Raw genomic sequence first — 23336 nt, forward strand, 5'->3', positions numbered from 1 at the left:
TTTATTAATTAACATTACAACTTTTTTGTTTCTTTTACAACATGTTTTCCCGTTTGGTTTTCAGTCCTGCAGTTGAGGCTTCAGCAAAGGCGAACCCGGGAGCAGCTGGTGGAACAGGGCATCATGCCACGTGAGTATCAGCACTGCCAGTTGTCCATCACTCACAAACAGCTAATGTGGTGTGGGCGGGTGTATGATAACAAACTGGGACCCTGATAGCTGAGATAATAAACGTACTTGCTCTATTTTTCATCTAGATCATTTGTCTTTGAAGTTGTGCTCAGACTTGTGCATTGATGAAAATGTTGTGTTGCAGCTCTGAAGAGCCCGGCAGCTTTCCATGGCCAGATCCGCAGCTTGGAAAGAGCCAGGGTAAGGCACCCAGGTTTGGAATTAAGTGCCAACTGTGGACTTCTTGAGGAAAAAGAGGAAATTCAGGCACTCAATGGAGCAAAAAAGAACAGAGCATGACAGGACTTAAATTTTGAGAGGGACAATCAACTACTTGAAATTGAAATTACCTTGAAAATAGCCCCTTTTTTTTAACAACGTGGTCAAATGTGCCACATACCGCTGTCTTACATTTTGTTTGTTTAAATTCTGACATTTTGCCATCTCCCTCTCCTTTCATCTTGCTTTGATGAGCCTGTTACCGAAAACTGAATATGCCAGGGATGTGTAAATTGAAAAGCTGAAATCTAGTAAGCGGCGGATGAACAATGCTTGTGAGATAGATTTTTTTCCGTCTATGCGCTCTGTCTTCGGGTTTCGTCCGAATGTTATTAATAGAGCAGGCGGGTATTGGTAATTTTTCTGCACATTTATGACTGTATGCACAAGGACCTCCCGTAGTTTTGTGTGTAAAATGAATGCACGAAATGAATTATTTGGCTTTGTGTGAAGTCTTAAGTACTTAAGTCCTTGAATTTTGTTTTGTAATGTCTGTATGAACACTTAATTTAGATGATGTACTGACTGTCCGTCTTTCTCTTCTAGACCGAGAATTTCCTCAAGCACAAGATCCGCAGCCGTCCAGAGAGAGCAGAGCTGGTCAGGATGCACATCCTGCAAGGTACTGGTGATTCTCTAGTTCTCACTACAAACACTTGTTGTATTATCTAATGTTCCTTGTGGACCTTTTTTAGAATTCAAATTGGCACCAGACACGGTGCTATAAACTAGCACAGCAAACAAGAAATTTACAAGCTGAAAGTATACAGTATGACTTCTATGTGTGGTATTTGTGTCTTTTTCTCAGAGACCGGAGCAGAACCCTCACTACAGGCCACCCAGATGAGACTGAAGAGGGCCCGGCTGGCCGACAACCTGAACGAGATGTTAGCCCAGAGACCCGGCCCCATGGAGCTGGTGGAGAAAAACATCCTTCCGGTGGATTCCAGCGTTAAACAGGCCATCATCGGTGAGAGACGTAGCAGCAGTGATGATAAAACGGCAAATGTTGCCATATTAGACAGCCTGTGCTTTTAGAGAATTCCCTGCCTTAATGAAACTTGTCAACAGAAGAAGTTGTTTGATCGACCATGTAGGGAATTGGAGAGAAATAATGATAACAGTTGGGTATTACTGGCAAAGAGATACAAGAAGCATTGAGTGGTTGAATGCTGGCCTTTGTTATTGTCTCTTAGTGGGTCAGGTGAATTATCCCAAAGTACTGGATGAAGACAGCAGTGATGCCCTGTCCCCAGAGCAGCCGGCCAGCCAGGAGTCTCAGAATTCTGTCCCCTCTCCCATGGAGAGCAAAGTGCCAGAGATGCCCTCTCCAGCCCCAGCAGCAGCACCACCACCACCACCACCACCACCACCACCACTACCACCAACACCCACTACCATGCTACAGGTCAGATAAAGGAGAAGCAGTACTGCTGTTTGTGGATGCCTGGCCTAAAAGCCTCTTGTTTTTGTAAATTAATGACATTGATATTGGACTAAACAGTGTTTATAAGATGTCCAGTGTATGCTTTGCAGTTATATATCTTTTTGTTTTGTTTATGTTTCTTCAGGCCTTCCCAGTTGCTTCACAAGCAGCAACAGACTTTATGAAAGCGATGTCTACCATTGAGCAGCCTGCCAGCCGCCCAGCTGTCACTCCTGCGCAGATATTCACCACAGCTGCTCCTTCCAAACCAGGCCCAACACTGGTGAAAGTAAGAGATTTTTTTTCCACCTCTAAATATAATATAACCTCATACTGTAACATTTGCATGCTGCTGGACAAACCATATGTTTTCCCTGTTTCCTCCCACTACAGCAAAGCCAGCAGAAGTCTCCCTCAGAGAAAAGCCGCAGTAAGAAGGGCAAAGAGGCCAAGTCCAGGGTGAAAAAGCTCAAGTACCACCAGTATGTTCCCCCAGACCAGAAGCAGGAAGCCAGTGAAGCGCCCATGGACTCCTCTTATGCCCGACTGCTGCAGCAACAGCAGTTGTTCCTCCAGCTGCAGATCCTTAGCCAGCAGCAGCAGCACTACAACTACCAGACTATATTACCAGCACCACTTAAGTACGTATATAACACATTAAAACTAATAAGAAAAGATATCGTAATTGTATCGTTTAATTTCTGGTTTGGCTTGCCTTCATAACTCTAAATCTAATCGCCTGAAAGCAAGCCAAATATAGTTGTTTTTAATGACCCAGTGGGCCATTAGCTAGTTTCCAATAACAACTCTGCATCTAATCACATCAATAAGTGAAAGGATGTTGTTTTGCCAACTGCTGTCTTCATAATCGTCCTCACAGCAGCAGCATGGCCAAGCTCCCTTTGAACTACTGCATTGTGGTTTGGTTGACTGGCTTTGTTAGTGAGGCGCAGGGCACAGGATGGATGGTCTGCTCCTTTTGAGAACAGATTTCCTCTCTCGGTTTCCTGCCTTTCTCTCCCTCTTCGATGGTCTCTCCAATAATACTCCTTTGTCCACCTTCCCTCTATCTCCCACCTGCTTTTCCTCTTTTTCTGTTTCTTATTCATGTGATGTGGAAGTAGTGTAAATTATTTCCCAAAGTAACCGTGACCTCATGTTATTGTCTCTTTCTCACTGTAGGGCTGTGGCCGAGGGTCAGAGCAGCAGCGCCGGCAGCCTGCCAACCTCCATCGTGGTATTGCCCAACGCTCCTCCACCCCCCGCCGTGACTCCGGCTCCGGGTCGTCCAAACAACTCGCTCTCAAACCGCAAGCCAGGAGTGTTGCCTGCCAACCTGGAGGAGATGAAGGTATTTGGAAACCCACTTGTACTGGCAAACCCCTCACCACCAGCAGCTTAGAAATCAAAGTTAAAATGTCAGCCAAAGGGGAGAAATTACCCTTTCTTTGCCCCCCCCCCAGCTGTTGAAACTAAACAATTCTAGATATTACCTATGTACAGCAATGTTTTTTATATAAATCTGATAACCCCACATAAAGATCTAACAATGTTTTGTTTAGCCATTTGAAAGTTACATAAAGCAATAATAACCTGAGGGCACAGACTTAACATTTGTTAATTTCTTTAAATCTCTTTTTCTCAAAGTTTAATTGGAATAAAAAATTCTAAATTCAGGACAAAGCAAGAGAAACCGCTAGCCCTGCTCTGTCCAAAGGTAACTAAATCTGCATAACAGCACCTCTAAATAAGCTAACTAATAAAAACATTTATTATAAATAGTGCTGTTAGTTAACAGCGTTAACGCAACCCCATCTTTTTGGCCCAGCAAACTTTGTAGTTCTTTCACATGCTGTTGCAATAACTAGTAACGTTAGAAAAACTATAACAGCACACCAGATCTTGCTAGACCGGAAACAAAACAACAGGCACGCCGCACACACTTGTTTGGGCTTGCGTGGCGGCCAAAGAGTAGTAACGTTGTGTTTTGAGTAGATGGCGAGCGTGAGACGCCAAAATGGATGCCAATAAGATTCTGAATGGAAGTTTACTTTTTATAAATTGCCAAATTGTTCCATTGACAAGACCAAAGTGATCTGTGTGTTTTGTTGTTGTGAACTAAGCTATCATCGCAGCACGTCCAGTCTGAAATACCACTTGATGGCCAAGCACACAGCTGATGTGAATTCTCCCCCCCTTGTCAAAGTATTTTTTTCACCCTTTTATTGATGGACAGTGTTACATTGTGTGACAGATTATTTGCTCCAAGTGTGAATGTTACATGTGAAATTGAACTCTACAGTAGGCTATATGCCAATGTTATTTTCAATAAAAAAACATTTGCACAAAGCAAGCCGATCCACTTTTCCATGTTGATAAGAGCAAAATAATAAAAAAAATAATAATGGGACAAAAAAAACCTCAAGGGCCATTTAGTATAGATAAAACTTTGCTATTAATTGCGAGTTAACTATGACATTAATGCGATTAATCGTGATTACATATTTTAATCGTTTGACAGCACTAATTATAAATGCATAAACAGTGTATTGCAATTTAATCCGTGCAAAAACAGTGTAACAGTTGTGGTTTTTATTTGTGGTTATGTGATGGATCATATCTTTGCCGAGATCAGTGACTTCCTGGAGTTTTGTTGGTGGTGGTTGCTCCACTGATTACACTCCAGGACGAGACTGGCCCAGTCAAGAAATAGTCGTAGTAAAAGGTGAAATTCAAAGGTGCTGGATGGCAGATTTACAAAAAACTTTGCACATAGCCAGGCTAGCTTTTTTCCCCCTGCTTCCAGTGTGTGTGCTAAGCCATATTGTTGAAGTATTCCTTTTAAAATCAGTTGCAATCCTCCTCTGGCACTAGTCCAGAATTGTTGACATGATAATATCTTCATTTCTCTAGGTGGCTGAGCTAAAACTGGAGCTAAAGCTGCGTGGCCTCCCTGTGTCAGGAACAAAGACCGATCTGATAGAAAAACTGAAGCCTTTCCAGGACAATCACTGCACCTCTTCTCCTACCACCACCACAACCTTCTCCTCCATCCCCATGGAGGTCACCACCACCACTAAAACCCCCGCTATAGTTTTTCCAGTCCAGCAAGTTGCTCCAGAGAGCATTAACCACACACCGCCGGTCTCACCCATTCCCGCTGATCGCTCCACCCTCCAGCAGGATGCAGGCAAGTCTGAGGCTGTAACACAGATGGGGAGCTCAACTCTCCCGTCTTTCCACGTCCCGGAGGAAAAGGACAGGCGGCTCCATGAGAAGGAGCAGCAGATAGTGGAGTTGATGAAGAAGCTGGAGCAGGAGCAGAGGTTGGTGGAGGTGCTGAAGATGCAGCTTGAAGTGGAGAAGAGAGGCCAGGGAGGCTGCACCGCTGACTCTGCGTCTCCCAAACTCACTTCTGTACCGGCCATGAATCCTGTTCCCACCATCCTGAACTCAAACGTAATAAAAATGGAGGGTGCAGTTCTGTCGAACTGTTCATCCTCTACAGCTGCAATCCCCAACTGTATCCTGGGCTCGCAGACTCTCGCTCCCCTGCCAACAGTGGTCAAATTGGAGGATGTGACTGTTTCTTCTGTCAAGCCGCTCCAGCTCCAGACCCAAACCCAAACCCAGCTCATCAACCAGATCCAGCCCCAAGTACAGTCCCAAATAACCAACAGCCCTCAGATACTCTCCCAATCACAGAGAAGTCTCAAGCTTCAGACCCAGCCACAGTCCCAACCTGCAGCCGCCAGCCTGCAGCAGTTCTTCATCAGCCACCCAGGTGGGGTGTCCCAGGTGCTCGGTCAGCCTCAGACCTTATTAACCACGACTGGCCAGGCTGGGAGGATCCTCCTTCCAGTCTCACTACCCAAAAATGCTACTGCAATCCAGCTTCCAAGCTCCACTGTCAGCCTGCAGGTAAGATTGCAATAACGTAGAGTGACATCATGTGTAGTGGTGTCTGTTAGAGAACTGTTTTACCTGCTTTAGGGATTGACAAATTCAAAAACTGGATATGTAGACTCACAATTATGTTCTTACACCCTCTCCTCTTATCTCAGCCTGTTCTTCAGGCCACAGTCTCAAATCCAGGTCTGGTCCAGGCCTCAGTTCCTCAGCTGCAAACCACTAAGATGGAGACGGCACCCAACCAGCAGTTAACAAACCACAACCCATTGCTACAGGTCAGTCCCGCCACGTAGTTGGATGCATTTATGTGGGAAATTATGCTACAGTGGCTTTCACTATTGTGCCATTTTGTCTTGCCTAAAACAATAATGCTTATATGCAACTGTCCTATGACAGTAATGTGTCCAGTAATGATGGTAACTGGAGAAGAACTGCTGGAACTGATGATTTTTTTGATTATTGATGAATCTTTTTAAATTATTTTATTAGTACAAATGTATTTATTGTTTGGGCTCGATTGCAATTTCACAGAACCTAGAATCCAAAGATATTGGGTTTTCAAGGACGTTAAACAGAGCAATGCAAAATCCTCACATGTGAGAAACTGTAACCAGAAAGTGTGAGCATTTTTGTTTGATAATTGGCTTAATAACCCAAATCGATTGTTTCAGCAGTATTGCTTGTGAGATGTGAAACATGCTATCTTTTACCACAACCATTACTCTTCATTTTGTAGCGCACATCTTGTGAATTAGTTATGATCACATGTCTTAGTAAAAACGTATTTACTTTCAGATTTAGCTTGTTTTACAATTCAACAGAAATCAAGTGGGTCAGCTGTGCCACAAGATATGTAGTAATACTCTTTCCACTACTGTAGCTCCATGTGAGAGCTACAAAGTTGTGTGTCCTACATCACATTTGCTGAATCTTCAGTTCCTCCTTTAAAAACAGCACTGATGTTAGACTCTGCCTTGTGTCTTTACAGACTCTGACTATGTGCAATAACACCTTGGAGAACCAGACTAGGCCTGAGATGAATCCCCAGTGTTTCCTGAGGACCTCCCCAGAGAACAGGGTCTCCCCACGGGCTTCACCCAACAACAACATCTCCAACGGACTCCTCAATAAGGTATGGGTGCTGAGTTATTACTGGAGGGGACAGTGCTTATTTTGATCGATTGATCTATCCTACTTACTGGATACTTTTTGAGATAACTTACAATTTTTATTTAAACAATTTTCCCAATGTAACCATTCAGACGGTTCTTGATTCTGATCCTGTGTTTTCTCCATCTCTCTCTTCTTAGTCTCCTCCTCCCCAGCCTACCTTCATCCTTCAGCCCACCTCCCTTGTTACTCAGCCTCACAAGACTAGAGAGCCTCCCCGCTATGAGGAGGCCATCAAACAGAGCCGCAACTTGCACAGCAACAATGTTTCCCAGGTTAGAGACGCCACAGCCACAGCCACGCTCACACACCACTAGGCACCACTGTATCCTTCACAATAGAAAAAAAGCTTAAAAACATACAAGACTATTTTCCGTTTTCTAGCCATTAGGAATTTTTTCGCTTTTGGTGAGCAGCCGCAAGTGTCTTGATTTAGTTTACTGTCTTTTCAGGTTCCCACGGCAACCAGCCAACAAATGGATGACTTGTTTGACATCCTTATACAGAGCGGAGGTAAGGAAGTGCACACTGACAGTACTCGTCCAGAGCATTCTGTTTTAATATGAGCAAGTTTATGCTTTCTAATCTCAGGGAAATGCTGGGACTTCAGTTTGGTGTCATTACAGCTTAAGTTAACATAATTGGACTGATTATGACTGATATCAGCCTTTTAGATATTTATGTTGTCTTGGCTAGCATGATAGAGGCTCCACCTCAACCACAGCAACATGTAGACCAATAATTCACAATCAGTCATACTTGTACCTGCAGTTGCCAAAGGATGACTTTGTTGAGTAGCTCAAGGAATTGGAAAACAATTGAAATTGACTAATACATAAATTTATATATATACTGTATATATATATATATATACATACATACATACATACATACATACATACATACATACATACATACATACATACATAAATTTATTTATATATATATATATATATATATATATATATATATATTACATAAATTTATAAGCGGATATTGATAAATCAATGGTTGAAATAGTTGGCTAAAAGTAATGGAAAATGGTTGAAGTAGGAAGCTAATAGTTATAGATCAATGGTTAAAATATGTAAGCTAATGTTGATAAATAAATTGGAGAAAAAAAAGTTGAAAAACAAAAAGTAGCAGATAGGCAGTTAAAAAAGTTGGCCAAAAGTACTGGCTAAGTGGTTTTAATTAGGAAGCTAAAAGTAACAAATAAGCTTTAGGATCAGTTATCGAGTCCCGCTGTAAAGCATGTTCTGTACAATTCGATTAAAAAAATTGGCCAGTGCTTTTCTTCAAAGAAGCCCTCGTTGGGTTAACTCTCATTTTATATATATATATATATATATATATATATATATATATATATATATATATATATATATATATATATTTTATTCTCCTCCTTCTCCAGAAATCACTCCATTTATCCAGCAGGACCCGCATATGTCTTTCACTAAGACGATCCCAGTCACAGCGAGCATCTCCACCCTGCCGGTCAACACCGCTCTCTCCCGACCGCCTCCACAGATCCAGGTGGCTCCTCCGCCCGCCCCGAGCCCCATCATGGACCACAGCCTGCCCAGCCTCTCCTCGCTGGCCACAGACAATCAGCTGGAAGCCTTCCTGGAGAACACACTGGCTGAAACGGCGCCAGCGTCGGACCCACGCACACAGGGCCTGATGGAGGAGCTGCAGGCCCAGCTGATGGAGCAACAGCCCTACTCTCCCATGGACACATCAGACCTGTCCTTCTGTGATTCCTCCTCGCCGTCCTCGCTCAACATGGGTCTGTCTGACCCAGGCCTGGACAACATGGAGTGGCTGGACCTCACCATGCCGCCAGGTCCCGCTGGGCCACTCACACCACTGGGGATCCCAACGGACTTCCTGGATACACAAGACCTGCAGCTGCACTGGGACTGACCGAGGGGTGGATGACAGAAAAAGAAAGACGGTGTCCAGAGAGAGGCAGAGCAGGTCAGTCCGGACTCAGGAGTGAGAGATTAATGGATAAAGAGAAGAAGAAAGGGATTGGCAGCCAGAGAGAGGTTGGATTTTAACATGTTAAATGAGGAGAAGACATGGCATTTCTGTGCCATACCACTCTCACCAGTACATCCAAACCATCTGTAATATTCCCACTACACTACAGTAAGAGATGCTGTACAGACAGTGCACTGATTCAAGTTGAGCTACAAGCAGGAGTTTGCACAGCTTTAAAAGACACCCACTAATGGCCGAACAACTACAATAACGTCGTCACTAAAGGTGATTGTGGTCCCCCATCGTTTTAGTGATAAAGATTTTAAGCAGGCTAGGCTTTTACAGTGTCTGATGTCATGATTTTAGTGATCACATGATTACAGAGCGGAGGAGACGGAGCCAAACGAACACTGGTCGCTCAGACAGTTTGTAAACACTCTTTAAACCACACTAACACAGCTTAACTTTCCCTGGGACAGCACCGATGGCTGGTATTACCCGTTTATTTCTACTGGAGGTTCTGCTGGTGGCGAACGCTGCGTTTATTTTACTATGTAAGCACAGTAACTAAATGTAAAAGGGAGGTGGGGGTGTGATGCAAAGGTGTTTGTTCCACTGAAGCATACTGTGCCATACTAGGTCATTAAAGCTGGTCATTACAACACAATAACTGTGTCATTCTTAATGACAGCTCACAGGCTCCAGATGAAATCTAGTCGTAATAAACATAAATTTATAGGAGCTTAGATTCGCAATAAAAATGCACACAAGGCTTGGCCTGGGACATCAGTGCGTCATAGTGTCAGTACTGACTCAGCCACTAACCACTTCACCCGGGGAAGCTTAGATTAAACCGGTCCAAGTCTAAAGTGCTTGACAGTTTTTCCTTTATGATTGGAAGCCAGACGCGCTCAGTCAGTCACTGAGCTGAGTTTGAAAGGGATTTCTAACCGAGAGGAGGCCAATCCTCTGTTCACACTGCTCCAGACTACCACGTACTGTACGTTACACGTTTGCTGACTAATCTGATTTGTTGTATCAGATGTGACTGTTTTCTTCTGTTTTATCACGACCCTGCGGTCAAGCTGACGAACCAATGACTGTAAAGAACAAAGACTTCAGTCTGATGACGAGAGGAGGAAGCTCCTCAATCTGTGTGAGAGCTATGCACTTAAGAGGCGGCGAGCTCTGGGGATGCGCCTTAATCACCTCAAATCAAGGAAATGTGAACTTTGCATATCCAAAGTAATCGTTGAGATGAAGTGATCCGTACAGTTGTGATGAACATAAAGATCATGTGGCCAATTGCTCCAGAGATACTGCAGTTGTTGTCCGGGTATCTTGTTTTGAATGTAATTTTGAAAAACAGGACTTTATTCACAAAGTTGGCAGCTTTTTTTTTTTTTTTTTCTTCTTCCAATAGTAAACTGACTAATACAACGGTGGAAAGGGAACAAATATCATTCATGAGACAGGCAGACAAACATCCCGAATAGGTGTGAAGTGCAGTTATTCAGAATCAGATGTCTTTGGAGAAGATCAGCGTAATAGCTGTGTGTGTGTGTGTGTGTGTGTGTGTGTGTGTGTGTGTGTGTGTGTGTGTGTGTGTGTGTGTGTGTGTGTGTGTGTGTGTGTGTGTGTGTGTGTGTGTGTGTGTGTGTGTGTGTGTGTTGGGTTGGGGGGTGTGTGGGTGTGTGTGTGTGTGTGTGTGTGTGTGTGTGTGTGTGTGTGTGTGTGTGTCACAATATTCTAAAGTAAGACTGGTGAAATAGCTTGTGATGCATCGGCCACTGAGGCCTGTAGACAAAGTTAGTTTTCTGACCAAGTGGGCAGAAGCAGGCAAGCGTGTGTGTGTACGTGTGGATCTGTCTTCCTGTCTTTTGCATGTCCACCCGTGTCTCTGTGTGCATGATTGTATTCACGTTTAATCTCGGGCTGTTTCGAGCTCTTTCTCAGCCGTCGCCCACAAGTTGTCTGAAGAAATTTTGATGATATCAATGAAATCAAATCATTTGACATATTGAAAACTTCCCTCTTCAAAAGGCTTCTGATGACTGTTGACTGTTTTCATCCGTGGTGTTCAGAGTCCTACAGTACAAAAATGCACAGACACCTTTAAGGTGTGATACATAGAGAAGAGGGCTTAGCTACTTTTAAAGCTGTCATAAATTCCAGATGTTTATTTTACCGGATTGCATCACGTCCCACTTGCTGTTTCTTTTTAAACCTAAGTATTGAGTTACTGATTTAGTATCTCAGTTTAAGCTGATGTTCTGGGATTGATGCACTCTTACTGTATGGCACTTTGATATACGATTCCTTTTTAATTTTATTTTTATTTTTTTAACAGTCATACATTTTCAGTTTCAGTACATTTCAGCCACTTAAATCTGTCATTACGTCCATTGGCACTAGAGGGCACCTCTCTTCTGTTGTGGCACATTTTCAGGGTCATTTCTAACAGGAACAAAATTAAAATCTTCTCTTTCATTTTAAATGTATTTTACTGCCTGTGTAATGCTACATTTCTGTACATCAGCAATACTTTGGAGCCCTTTATGTCAACACTGTCTTGTCAAAGAAGTATGATGCTCTTACGGCTGCAGTTACACATTTATTGTCAGATCAGATGGATGCACCCAAATCCAAAACATTTGACCACCTAAAAGAGTTGCGCCAAATACTACACAGACCCTGGGCTGTGTAGTTATGTTTTTTTCTTAGGTTTTGTTTGGTTTTTGCACCGTTGATTAACTTCCATCTGGGTGCTCGGTCTAGTTGTATTTCTTTTTTTTTCTCCAAGTTGCTGCAAGTTTTAATCCTACATGGGATGAACAGTAAGATATCTAGTTGATTCTTGTGTATCCAAGAAGAAATGACTAGATCATATTTTTTTCTCTCCAGTCTGTCACCTTTAAGGCTGTCATATTTAATATTTTCTTGCCAAAAAAGGCAGTGAAACATACTACCACACTTTGTGTATTTTCTCACTTTTTTTGTATACATATCACCTTTTTTGGGGGTGAAAAGAAAAATCAATTAATCTTTTTTCAGCTAATTTAAAAATGTTAAAGAGGATTTCATGTGTATATTTTTAGTTTGCAGTTTAAAAAAAAATATTTTTCATATTAGAAATGCACACACCTCTTGGCTGCAGTAAATCTACACATGTATGCGATTTACGCAATGTGACCCCACTTAACATTGATTGATATACTGTACTGTACAGTTAGTCAGATCATGCCTTGGTTTTATTGTTGTAAAAACCTTTACTACAACGTAATACAGTTTATAAGGTCATTTATTGGTTCAGAAGCACTTAATAGCTGAGTGGTTGTTTGAATAACCCTCTTAATTTAGAGGTTTGTGGAGGCGGAGTCTATCTGAAGAATGCCTAAAGGTTCTGTCAACTCCTCTACTTTTCTAATGGACGGTAACAGATGTTGTTTCGGGCTTCCCCATATCGACTTCAGCTTGTCCTCATTTGCATTTTATCATCAACATTGTACATGTTTTGGTGGAGAAGACGTTTTATTAAAATCAATATATTTTGGGGAAATTTACATCTTTCATTGTAGCCGATTCTCCATCTCCACCTGCCATGCCTCTTGTTGTTTGTATGCCATATGTTTTGCACATTGTGTACATATTTCTATAGATGTAATGCATATTTTTCTACATGTGTAACATCCATGGGTTCTTTATTTTGTAAATACTCCAAAAGATGTATATGAGTACTGTATGCCTTTATGTGTCAATAAAATTTGTTGTACTGTGAATGCCTCTGTTAGAGTTAATTACATAATAATGCACAACTCTTTAAAAAATGTATCACTAACAGTATTTCAAATAATTGGCGTGAGTACAGAAACAGAAGAAATAAGCAAGGCACTACATTTGAATTGTGTTATGGCTGACAGTGTATACAAACCGTTCTTTGTCAGGTTACAGATTCCGATTTGCATATTTTCAGCAATTCATTTCCATTTTCCTCTGAGATAACATATTTCCAGGTATACTTTCCTTATACCAAGTCATGGAGCTCATTAGAGTGTTGACAGACAACCCACGAAGCTGTATCCTAATATCAGCCAAAAAAATGGCATTGATCCTTTTGAATGTAGGGGTCAGTTTGTCTCAATCTATTAGTATCTGACACATTAACTATTCTAGACGATATTAAAGTAAGTATGGATTTGAATGGCAGTGTTTGCATTTGCAAGCGTCCATGTTTTGCCGATATTCGGGTGGGCAAACTGAGGTTGACTTTCACATACATCAAGAACACCAGGTTTGCCTTAAGTTGAGTGAGCCTTTTCACAGTTTGTACCAGCACTGTACTTGACTCCAGGCACATTGCTACGATCATTGTGGAGTCTACAGCAGAGGCCGAGTCCCAGACAGCTCCAAGTCCACAGGAAGTTGTCACTCAAGCACAGACGTAGTGGATCATACTGTACAAATCACACCGGTGCTGTTAATATAGTAACCTCCAGGTCAAAGTGGCTGGTGGATGTGTACTTTTGCCTGGCACTTGGGACACTGGTGGTGGACGTCCTTCAGACGGCTCATGAAGAAAGGGATTAAACAGCAACCTGCGACACACCTGTGGAAGAAAGGAAGGAAGAACAAGAAAAAGGGTGCAAGGTCAAAACTTCCTTCATTACAACATTGAGCTATACAACAACTAGTGTGTCTTTAAAACGGACTGTTAATCACTTTAGATAACAGTGGACAGCTTAAACACACCACCCACTAACATTACAGACTTAATAATGCACACAGCAATACCTATCTAAAGTTTGCTAGCATTGGCTTACATCAACCACCATTAGCTACTGGTCATACCAGACCAAGTGAGGCTGTAGACGCAAAACCTTTTTCCCCCCATGCTTCAAGTCTTAATGCTATGCTAAGCTAATGTCTCATTGCTTTAGCTTCAAATATAGCATACAGACATGAGACTCTTGCCAAGAAAGCAAATATGCAGGGTTTTTTTTTCTAAATTTACAGCTTCTTTAAGACTAGTTTTAACGCTAAGTTTGGCAAGGTAAAAATGTCTAAAATCAATTGGTCTCCAGAAAGACATACCCCATTATGGTGCAGATGTAAAAAATCATCCACGTAGTCACGCCCACTCTGCTGCTGGTTTCTGTGAAGACAATCTCTTCACAGGATGGACACTTGATGACCGCTGGTGTTTGAGCCAGACTTTCCACTTATCCACGAGAGAGACAGAGAACACTGTCACTGGCATACGCAGATGTAGACAAATGCATGTCTGCTGGGTTGTAATTATAATACACAAAAACCTTCCAATATTTAAGAAGTATCAAATTGCCCCAGTGAACGAAGCCTCATGAGCAAAGTATAGTATTAAACAAAAAACATAGTGCCGTATGTTGAAAAAAGTCACACAAAAAAGTCAAAGTATGGTATGTCTAAAAAGGTCATAGTATAGTATGTTGAAAAAAGTCATACAAAAGTCATAATATAGTATGTCAAAAATGTTGGTTGGTCTAAAACAATTCTTAGTATAGTATGTCGAAAAAAATTCATAAAAAGGCATAGTATGTCAAAAAAAGTCATAAAATGTCATAGTATAGTATGTAGAAAAAAAGTCATAAAAAGTCATAGTATAGTATGTTGAAAAAAAGTCATAAAAGGCATAGTATAGTATGTTGAAAAAAAGTCATAAAATGTCATTGTATAGTATGTTGAAAAAAGTCATAAAATGTCATTGTATAGTATGTTGAAAAAAGTCATAAAAAGTCATAGTATAGTATGTTGAAAAAAGTCATAAATAGGCATAGTACAGTATGTCGAAAAAAAAGTCATTAAAAAGTGATGGTATAAAGTATGTTGAAAAAAAGTCATAAAATGTCATTGTATAGTACGTCGAAAAAAGTCATTAAAAAGTCATAGTGTATCGAAAAAAGTAGTAAAAAGGCATAGTATAATATATAAAAAAGTCATTAAAAAGTCATAGTATAGTCTGTCGAAAAAAAGTCATAAAATGTCATATTATAGTATGTAAAAAAAGTCATAAAATGTCATATTATAGTATGTAAAAAAAGTCATAAAAGGTCATAGTATAGTATATTGAAAAAAGTCATTAAAAAGTCATTGTATAGTATGTCATTAAAAAGTCATAGTATAGTATTTTGAAAAAAGTCATAAAATTCAAAGTATAGTATGTCGAAAAAAGTGAACAAAAGTCATAGTATAGGAAGTTGAAAAAAGTTAACAAAAGTCATACTAAGGTTAATCAAAAAAAAGTATGCTGAAAAATTTCATAAAATTCATAGTATTGTGTGTTGAAAAAATAAATAAAAAATGTATATCATATGTCAAAAAAGTCATATACGTTTCATTGAAAAAAGTCATAGCATAGTATGTCAAAAAAAATCATAGTATAGGATGTCAAAAAAAGTTTTCCAAGACTTATTTCAACATACTATACTGTGAATTTTTCACCATACTACACACATGCATAACTTTTACATGACTTTTTTCGACACACTATACCATGACTTTTTTTAAGACTTTGTTCGACATACTGTACTTTTCCTTTTTTTTACATACAATACTATGAATTTTTTTTTCCTCTTTTTCTTTGACTTTTTGCGTCTTTTATGATTTTTTCAACATACTATACTGTGAGTTTTTTTCGACATACTATTTTCTTTTACTTTTTTCAACATACTATACTCTGACTTCACAAGTCACATTACACTATACCATGACTTTTTCAGGACTTTGTTTGACATGCTCTACTTTTCCTCTTTCTACAGTCATAGTATATCATGTTGAGAAAGGTCGTAGTATAGGTTGTTGAAAGAAGTAACAGTATAGCATGTCAAAAAGTCATATCATAGTAAGGCCCTACAGACTGAACTAACGCTACATGATAGAAAAGCCACAAAAGTCGGAAAAAAGTCATAGTGTAGTGTTTCCGAAAAAGGCACAAAACTCATAATATAGTATGTCATATAAGTGCCATGATGTAGTATGTCATTAAACTGTCACGGCAAAGCATGTCATAAAAAAATAGGTCATAGGATACTACGTTAAAAAAAGTATATTTTGGAAAAGAAGTCTATAGTATGTCTATAGTATGTCGGACAAAAGGTAATAGTAAGTATATCAAATACAAGTCATGGTATTGTTTGTTGGAAAAAAGTAATAGTATAGTGTGTTGAAAAAGGTTATAGTAGCCTATAGTCCGCGGAACACAATAAAAAACCTAATGCAGTATGTTGAAATAAAAGTAGGCTAATAGTAAAGTATGTTGAAAAAAGTCATAGCATAATATGTCATAATAATGTCATAAAAAGTCATACTTTAATATGTTTTTAAAAATGTCATACTATATAGTATGTCTTTGACATTTTCCATTAAAAGTCATTGGAATGTTAATAAAGTCGTAGTGTCGTATGCCGTAGCATGCCAAACCACATGTCAAAATATGGCATCCCATAGAAAATGCATTAAAGTGTCATAGTTACATAGTTTCTCAAAGTGCTGTCTGAGGGCCAAAGTGTTGCAGAGAGCATGCATTCAAAAATGGTTCCTCCCCCCCAGGTGATTAAGGCCCTGCACGACTGAGATCGCTTCGTGTGTTTACGTGTGTGTGTGTAACCTACCTGGAACAACTGGGCTTGTTGGTCTTTCTGACACAGGACTGGTTTTCACTTCCCGCTCCAGTGTAGCGCCCTCTTGTTCCAGCTGGGGAGGCGGGAGCATGTAGATCCCCCCCCGGGGTGTCTCGCTCTTATAAAAAATGGACTGTGGGGCCTGTTGACCTGATTTAAAACAAGCAAATTATTTCATAAATGCATTAAGCAACATCTTTACATTAATGAAAATGCTGTTTTAGCTCAAAGCGTTGTTGAGCTCCTGACATGTTACGTTGCTTAATGCTGCTAAAGATTATAGTAGGCTGTAAGTATATGGAATGTCGTACTTTTTAACTAATATGTGAAAAAGTGAAGAAAAGCCTGCCTTTATAGTCTGTGAATTTAGAGCGATTTCCCCGTTTCTGCAACAGCTCTTTTTTCACCAGCAGCTCCTGGAGCTCCTCCTGAATGGCCTTCAGCTCACACAGCTGGTCGCTGTACTCAAAGGTCACTGACAACACCACAAAGGGAGAGGACGTTTACAAAGAAACCCATCTATGACATGCTACTGTACCTGCAGTCGTTCTCCTAAACGTGGCAAAAAAAATGATTAGGCAAGTCAAAACCATGTCTGAAGAAACATAGGGCTTCAATTTCATTTTACTCGTCTATTTGCACACACTTAATCTTTTACTCCATGTTTGTCTCCATGCAACATTTCCCCTTGTCCCAAAGATTGATGTGATAATGAGATGAAAGTTCTTGAGATGGAAAGAAATACCAGCTATCTCACACTCCACTGACTTAGTTCGTGTGACTTTGCTGGCTAAAATGCATTTGTAATCCAAAATGAAATGATCAATGTATGATAAATACACGTCAGAGTAGAATAAATGAAGTTTGAGTTTATTTCAGGAGGAGGAAGAACAACATTTTTTTCATTACCGACTTAGCTAACTTCCTTGTTAGCTTGCTGGGAAAAATGTGTTTTATTAATTGAAAACTAAAACTAGTAAATGACAAGAATAAAATAAATGCTTTGTATTAATTTATTAGCTAATTGGTGGTAAAGGAAGCTTTCACGTTTCTTTTTACACTTTACTTTTGGGCTCCCAAAGTTGTCCGTTGGAAATTAAAAAAGGCTTTTTTAATCAAGCCATTAAGACGTTGGGAATCTCTAATCATGTGGTTATTTGAGTGGACTGATTTACTGACTCACTTTCCTCTGCGGTTCTGATACCGTTGTCCTCCGACTTCTTCTTAAAGTGCTGCATCTGTAGCAGAAGGAAGCGCCTGTTGTGAAGCTGCTTCATGCGGGACTCGATGTAAGCCAGCGGTGGGAGTTTGTCCCTTGGCTCCGATGTCCCCTGGTTGGATTTAGGCTTGGCATCAGGTCCAGAGTCATCCTGCTGCTCTTGTCCCGGGTCTAAACCATCATGAGTGTTCATCTGGATGCTCTCTGTCAGACGGAAAGACTGGTCCTGGTCCATCCTGGTTTAAAGACTTGAATCAAGTAGTTGCGTGCGCACGCTGAATCCCCAAACTGAAAAACCCCCCAGCTCAAAACCAAAAATCCAAATCTAGGCTTAAGTCCTTCTGAGGAAAGTTTAGATCTCAAGGCTCCGTCTTTCATTTGCAGCCCATAGAAATGGAAAGCCGCATGATGTCAAACATTGCTGGCATTTCAGTCTTCTCTCAAAATTATTTTGAAAATACAAAATCCGAGGAATTGGGAAATAGGCTCATCCGAATGATGTCTTCTCATCATCCGTCCAGTCTTGGCGTATGACATTAAAAGTAGATTTAACAGAGGCGTCAGTAAATGGGGCTCATAATAAAATATAATGTAAACAGTGTACACAGAGGACACTGTAAAACATGCAAATGCTGGCAGCCCGGGCCATGTGCAGGACAATAGACAGTGTCTGACATTAACGGGAAGACTGAGGTCATGTTCTCGTGGACACAATTCGAGTCGTTCTGGTGCTGCTGGACAGTAAAAAAACAGGGTTATCATTCCATCTTCATGTGGTTGACAAATTCCAGTTGATCTAGTTTTTTGGTTAGACAGGCCGGTTATTGCCCCTGTGTTGTTAAAAAGAACACATCACAGTGCAATCTATATGTAACGTTGACATTTTTCTGAAGCTCAGCCATTTTTCAGACAATGGTCTTACGTGACCTGTGACAGCAAATGAGACTAACAGTGAAAAGATCACCCTTTTCATATGGTTCTTAGTGAGGCCTCTGCCCGGGTTCGATTTATTTACCCAGAGACTGATTTGTGGCAGGCAGATGGAGCCACAGAGCAAACATTCTGATGGGTCACAGATTTCTTTGGAACACCAGACAGTGTTAGCGTATCCAGCCTTTTGAGCCGGGTATAAGTTACCAGGAGATTTCTTAAAGGCCTAATTGTATTTCAACGTTATTTTACAAGGTATCTGCTGTAGTTATGGCTGATACTGGGGCGGGGCCATCACAGAAAAGAAGGAAATTAAACAAATACTTTTAAAAGGAAATTAACAAAGTAGCCAACATTAAATTAAATCCCCCTTCCATTTAGTGAGGACGTGTCATTCCTTTTATTCCGTGTTTGTGTTGGCTTAATATTTTCATTTCCCTTGTAACGTTACCTGTGTAAAGCAGCCATGGGTTTTATGAAATGTGTAATATTAATATAAGTTGTATCGTTGGTTCCTACAACAAACTCTTAATGCTTTGGCTCGTGACACGGTGACAGTGATACCCGGTTTATCTTATGCAACACTTGAAATGCAACAATGCATCTGCAACTTATTCTTTGTTTGTAAATGAGTGATTTTTCTGTCCAAGCAAAACATCCATCGCAACTGTATGACCTCCCCGTACTGCTTACTCGCTAATAAAGTGGGCAATACAACGTGATAAAGAAAAGACCTTCACAACAGCAGGTGTAGTAAAAACACTACCACCTTAGTCACTGGAATCAACACAGAGTGAAAATGACATGTAGCCACTTTAATAAAAAGGTCATGGTCAGCTTAGTTCAACTCCAGACTATAGTATTTAATAGAGACTTTCATCCTTAGTTCAACAATAAAATGATGTCTTCAAACTATATGAGTAAGATCGAGGGACTCAGATAGGCTTAGATAGCCGGTGTAGGTGCAGAAAAAAAAGACACAGAGACTGCGGTTGCGGTTATAAGAGGGTGCGGGTTCATTATGATGTAACATGTTACAATATGATTGGCTGTTGAGCAGCAGCTGTGGCAGTGTGATGCAGAAAGGGAAAGCTAATGTTTCACCGCTAGACCTCAGGCTGTGTGTAAGTGTAGCGTGTCCAGTAGCAAAGGCCCATGCAGGCAGCACAACCACAGCCAGCACACGGCCAATGCTGAACTAAATGCCGAGGCATCAAACTAAATATGAGGCTTCAGCCACACCGTGTGGCCTACATTAAACAAGGACCACACGTTTTAACTTTCACTGGAAACAATCTCGACTGGGTACTAGAACATAACTGAAGTGATAACTAAAGCAAGGCAAGGCAACTTTATTTTAGAACACGAGAGCATCAAGGCAATTCAAAGTGCTTTACATAAAATATTAAAGAGCAGTTCAAACATCTGTTAAAGAGAGTATAAAACCCGCAGAATAAGACAAGTGGGAAACGCAAGAATAAAGGTCATAGTGCAGTGTAAGAAATGAACAATTACTATTTTTTTTTTAAAGGCAGCGTCAAACTGAAAAGTGTTCAGCCTTCATTTAAAAAGAACTGACCCACTCTCATGCAGCTCTGTTTTGGTCTTTTTCACATTTATTTTAGCCATTAGAAACCCATGGTAATAATGTACTGTATGTAATGTAATTTCAATTAAAAAGGGGCCGTGCACAATTTAACAGTTAACCTTATTTCAAAAAAAGGAGAGATGCATTGCACTAGGTTGTAGCACAATTGCTATGTTCTGCCTGCATTCCCTGGACAGGTAGGTAGAGACATGATACATAATACATATAGTTACATATACATATACAATACATATACATCTTATGCTGATGGAAGCTTAGTTCAAAGGTCATGGCCACACTCACTCTACACACATTAATACTTAAGTCTCAGTTGATCATTGGTCTAAAAATAACAGAACCCTTGTAGTGTTTGGTAGCACACAGTGTACCTGCTTGTTCAACTGTGAAATGTGGCAGTTGGCCCCATACAGCAGTAGCTAGCCAGCAAAGCTTCAATAACGCCTGGAGCCAGTTTGTAACATCAAGCAGAGCAGATGATGTCTGACCTACATTCCACGCACAAATTCCCTCCATACATAGATATACCAGTCTCAGGGACGATAACAACCAACAGACTGTAATTGCATGTGCATACAGCCTTATCTGTGACTTTTTTCTCATTTCCGTATAGGAAATGATAAGGTGTTGTCACTGATGTTTCTTGGCGTTTCCATGGAACTTTATCGGTTGCCTTGGCCACTGCACTTGCAATGGTGTGTGTTGTTCCAGCGTCTGACCACTAGATGTCAGGCTCTTACACTAAAGGAGCAGGTCAGGCCTACAGAGGATTATGTCCTTAGTTTACAGGGCTGACGTCATCAGTCCTGCAGTGGTAGACCTCTATCCATCCATCCATCCATCCATTGACCCATCTATTCTTTTATTCATCCCTCAGTGTTTCTACCAACCTGAAATACTAAGGAAGTTGTTCTTTCTTTCTTTTCTTCCAGATTTAAAACTCACGCAGCTCTATTCTTCCACCACACACACACACACACACACACACACACACACACACACACACACACAGAATCAACAAGCAGCCGCAGTGAGATTCTCTGTGTGTGTGTGTGCTGTGGTGTGTGTGTGTGTGTGTGTGTGTGTGTGTGTGTGTGTGTATTTGTTACTGTAGATAAACACAGATCAAATAACAGTAAAGTGTGTGTGCACCACCTGTCAGGGTATTAGTCACACAGGGGAGGATACACACAGTCATTGATGGTAAATGAGCTTCATTAATTACCAACAGAAGGTTCTCACGTATCTCCGGAACAATAGTGTTACTTCAGTCGAGTCAGTGTTAAACATTTGGACCAATGCTTGACCTGACCTGAAACAATTCAAAATAAGGGTTTAAAGGGTTAGGGGCCAGCCCAAGAGTTTTTGGGACTTGACTTATGGATTTGACACCACAATCCCCCAGTCCAAGGGTTTATTCACCCTAAAATCATTGGTTTACCTTCCAAGCATTAAACAACAGAAAATGTTAGCAACTAGCTAGTGAACATAGTGTAACATTTAGCAGCTAAAAAAGCCACTTTGTTTTTCAAGAATTGGTGGAGACCAAAACAGAGCTAAAAGTAAATCATTGACATATTATCAGATAGCCAGAAGCACAACTCCAAATTAAAGCTAATGTTGCTACGTAACTGTTGGCAATGACCCTAAATAGCCAAATTACTGCAGGTTTAATGCCGTCTTCAAACGGGGTCATATATAGCGTGTTCTTGAGAAGAGTCCACATGAACTGTTGTAGCATTCACAACCTTGAGGGTGAAAACTCTTCTAGATACTACGAGTTCACGAGTTGGGACATGCTTGTTGATGCTTTTAGGAATGGCGGAGGCCATGGAGGTTCATTTTTTGGTGGATGGTAAGTTAATATATTGAAATTGTAGTTGTGTAGAGTCTGATGAAAATGTTGTTATTCCTAACAACCTCATCTTCTCCCTCCGTCATTATGCTTTTGCATTTCCTGAATTACTTTACCCGCTTGCTAGACTGCTTAATTGTTAGCCTTGGTGGCTTCTAGACGCAGACAGTAACATTAATATTGCCGTTGACTAGCAGCGACGTTCTCGCGACTTGATCGCTAAGCATATTGTGTACACGACTTCCCATGTCATGACCATGAGCTCATGAGTTCCATTTGAAGCACAAGTAGCACAGATAACTACAAATCGAATAAACATTGCATGCACACTCCTCTGAGAATAATGCAGTATTAACACCTAAGTACGATGCCATGTTTCCAATCACTTTTTAATGTTGCAAAATGTCTTTGTCAAAATGTACTGACATCTTTTAACGTATCCCTATATATTCTATTTTTATAGAATGTGTTGTTACAGCACGCTAAAAAAGAGTGAATATTAGATTTATATTCCCCAGTTGGGCATAACATGACTCCAAATGAATGCTAATGTTGCTATGTGTCAGCTTGATGTTGTGTTTAATACATCAGCAAGGTGCTATGTGTCTATCTTGTGCTTGCAGCTTGTTGTGCTGCTCCCGATTGGTCAAAATGTACAGTCAGGTCACTGGTAACTGGCAGGCATTAGCGTTTTAACTTAGGTCCAAATACTGTAATCAGTAAATGACACAATACTGCATTAGAAACACTGAGACGTACCCAAACACTTTACACAGCGTTGGAACAGCCGTCTTTAATTCCCAGCGATAACGGTGGACTGTTACATAACTGATAACACAGAGGTGCTCTAGTATCAAACAATGTAATTTTTCACCATAACCCTACAGTAATAGCCTACCTCAGTGCAGTGATATAGGTCAGTCTGTGTTTAGTAGATTAACTTTTTGCAGAAGAGACAGATTATTTGAACACACTCTGCTGTCCAGTGTGTCCATTAGGCAGCATGTTGTCCTCAGTGGCTCACTCCCAGAGGACGTCTCGCTGATGATGACATACAGTTGCTGAGAGGGTTGCGTCATGCCTGGATTAGTAATGTGTGTGTGTGTGTGTGTGTGTGTGTGTGT

The 23336-nt window shown here is 40.6% G+C and overlaps 2 protein-coding genes across 4 annotated transcripts in view; one reads left to right on the forward strand and one right to left on the reverse strand.

Moving 5' to 3' along the window:
- The window catches only part of mrtfba (myocardin related transcription factor Ba), a 27489-nt gene extending 14745 nt beyond the window's left edge, over positions 1-12744 (forward strand). For all 3 annotated transcript variants that reach the window (XM_032501498.1, XM_032501497.1, XM_032501499.1), the window contains 14 exons: positions 65-130; positions 317-372; positions 997-1072; positions 1259-1420; positions 1647-1858; positions 2022-2165; positions 2270-2517; positions 3059-3227; positions 4790-5797; positions 5941-6063; positions 6777-6920; positions 7099-7233; positions 7411-7471; positions 8376-12744. In XM_032501498.1, coding sequence (XP_032357389.1) covers positions 65-130; positions 317-372; positions 997-1072; positions 1259-1420; positions 1647-1858; positions 2022-2165; positions 2270-2517; positions 3059-3227; positions 4790-5797; positions 5941-6063; positions 6777-6920; positions 7099-7233; positions 7411-7471; positions 8376-8887 — 3116 coding nt within the window. In that variant the 3' untranslated portion in view covers positions 8888-12744. The remainder of the gene's footprint in view (positions 1-64; positions 131-316; positions 373-996; positions 1073-1258; positions 1421-1646; positions 1859-2021; positions 2166-2269; positions 2518-3058; positions 3228-4789; positions 5798-5940; positions 6064-6776; positions 6921-7098; positions 7234-7410; positions 7472-8375) is intronic.
- An 87-nt stretch (positions 12745-12831) lies between these two features.
- LOC116670848 (uncharacterized) lies at positions 12832-18781 on the reverse strand (the record flags this gene model as incomplete). Its single annotated transcript, XM_032501548.1, is given in 5 exon segments — positions 12832-13553; positions 14039-14165; positions 16594-16752; positions 16952-17077; positions 17786-18781. Coding segments are annotated over 5 exon segments (792 nt in total). The 3' UTR covers positions 12832-13444.
- Positions 18782-23336: the final 4555 nt, after the last annotated feature.

This window comes from Etheostoma spectabile, chromosome 21 (assembly GCF_008692095.1).
Source record: "Etheostoma spectabile isolate EspeVRDwgs_2016 chromosome 21, UIUC_Espe_1.0, whole genome shotgun sequence".
NCBI classification, from domain to species: domain Eukaryota; kingdom Metazoa; phylum Chordata; class Actinopteri; order Perciformes; family Percidae; genus Etheostoma; species Etheostoma spectabile.